This window comes from Etheostoma spectabile, chromosome 18 (genome assembly GCF_008692095.1).
Source record: "Etheostoma spectabile isolate EspeVRDwgs_2016 chromosome 18, UIUC_Espe_1.0, whole genome shotgun sequence".
Lineage (NCBI taxonomy): Eukaryota > Metazoa > Chordata > Actinopteri > Perciformes > Percidae > Etheostoma > Etheostoma spectabile.
The window spans coordinates 15,793,730-15,795,272 of NC_045750.1; the positions used below are offsets into that span (position 1 = coordinate 15,793,730).

Here is a 1,543-nt window from a genome sequence, read left to right on the forward strand (position 1 = left end):
CACACACACACACACACATACAGGGGATAAATAGTTGCTAAATTCCACCCCCACCCCTCTCCATGCTCTCCATCACCATGGTTACAATGATGCAGGTTACCGTGGCAGCCAAGCCAACCCCTCTCTCACTCTCACACAAAGGTGCACGTGCATGTGCTTTACCGCAGACACAGACATACGCAGGCTGTGACGCTGAAGAGTTAAATTGTAGTTTCTTTAGCTATTTCTGGAGGGAGACGGGATGTTGAGCTGTCGTCATTTCTGCATTAACCTCTGCCTCCGTCGCTTTCTCCATCACCCCATCATTTCCACCCTCTATTCTTTCTTATCTGACTTTTTATGAGCAGATGATTGAGGAACACATCTCCCTCTCTGATCTGTTTTCATTCAAGAGCTCAAAGTTAAATAAATATGAGAGCAGAATCATTTATGACGCCATTATCAGAAATCCATACATATGAGTGGTGCATCAGGAAGCATCTTATCTGTTGCTGCCAGTGCTGTGGATGGGCCTCTTATTGTCATGTCTTGTTCTTGTGTAGGTTCTTCATTGGTGGATTACATTCTCCCTGTGGGTACGAGGCTATGCTGCCACCTAGTGTTCATACTAAAATCTGCCAGACTTGATTGTAATTGCGGCTGTCTTGATGTTTTGTTGCAGAGTACTCAAAAGCTGGACTTCCAGGATGAACCACAGATCAAGATGGGGGTAAGCAAGCTTCATCCAGTCACACCTTCAAAATACATGTAAAGAGCATGTTTAATTGGAAGGGAAAAGAGAAAAAGTAGGACACACTGGAGGCAGGAGGAATGCACCTGAAAGTACGTACAATAAAATCGATCATACTTATACTGTAGTCCACAGATAAATCTGTGTCAGTAGCACTTCCTGAAGTATTTAGCCTGAAAACCAACTTCCTTCTTTTGGCATATGTAAATGTGTGCACAGCCACATTAGAGTATGTTCACCTTAATCCCTTTTGAGGATGTGCTCAGACTTCTAAGTAGTAATCCCATTTCTTCTAATCCAATCTTCCCTCCTCCTACCCAACATGCTCTGTCACACACAAACACACACATACGTAGTCCACATTCTCTCATTTAGACCAGCAGCCATTCATGTTGTTGGTCAACTGCTGTCGTTGTTTTGGATTCACACTCATAAAACGCCATGGACCCTTCCACCTCAAGACTCCACCTAGTGATACCTTGGTAAGGGCACTGTATGATGAGTGTGCTAGAATAGAAATGACCGTTTGAAAGGTCTCGGTGCACAGCGACGTGTTTACTACATGTCTAACAGAGCTAATTGGTGCTCTCAAGTGTACTGCCTGTTTTCATGAATTCGATTTTTATTCCAGTCATTTGAATGTTGTCATCATCATTACAGTCATAATCAACATTTAATTGGGTAGTTTATGAGGTCTTAATGTCACAATTTGACTGTTGACTTTTTTCAAGAATGCTTTTGAGTATTCAGCCAAAACAAGATTTAAGGGTCTCAAAGCTGGTTTCTAGAGCAGTGCTTTTTTTTTTTTTTTTT

At 42.2% G+C, this 1,543-nt stretch overlaps 1 protein-coding gene across 2 annotated transcripts in view; it reads left to right on the plus strand.

Annotated features, from left to right (window-relative positions):
* Nucleotides 1-687: 687 nt before the first annotated feature.
* The window catches only part of tmem244 (transmembrane protein 244), a 7,016-nt gene continuing 6,160 nt past the window's right edge, over nucleotides 688-1,543 (plus strand). Inside the window, exon 1 of one of the 2 annotated variants that reach the window (XM_032543678.1) lies at nucleotides 688-709. In XM_032543678.1, coding sequence (XP_032399569.1) covers nucleotides 704-709 — 6 coding nt within the window. In that variant the 5' untranslated portion in view covers nucleotides 688-703. Of the gene's footprint in view, nucleotides 710-1,049; nucleotides 1,213-1,543 lie in introns of those variants that run through there. The other variant, XM_032543676.1, reaches the window with a different exon arrangement.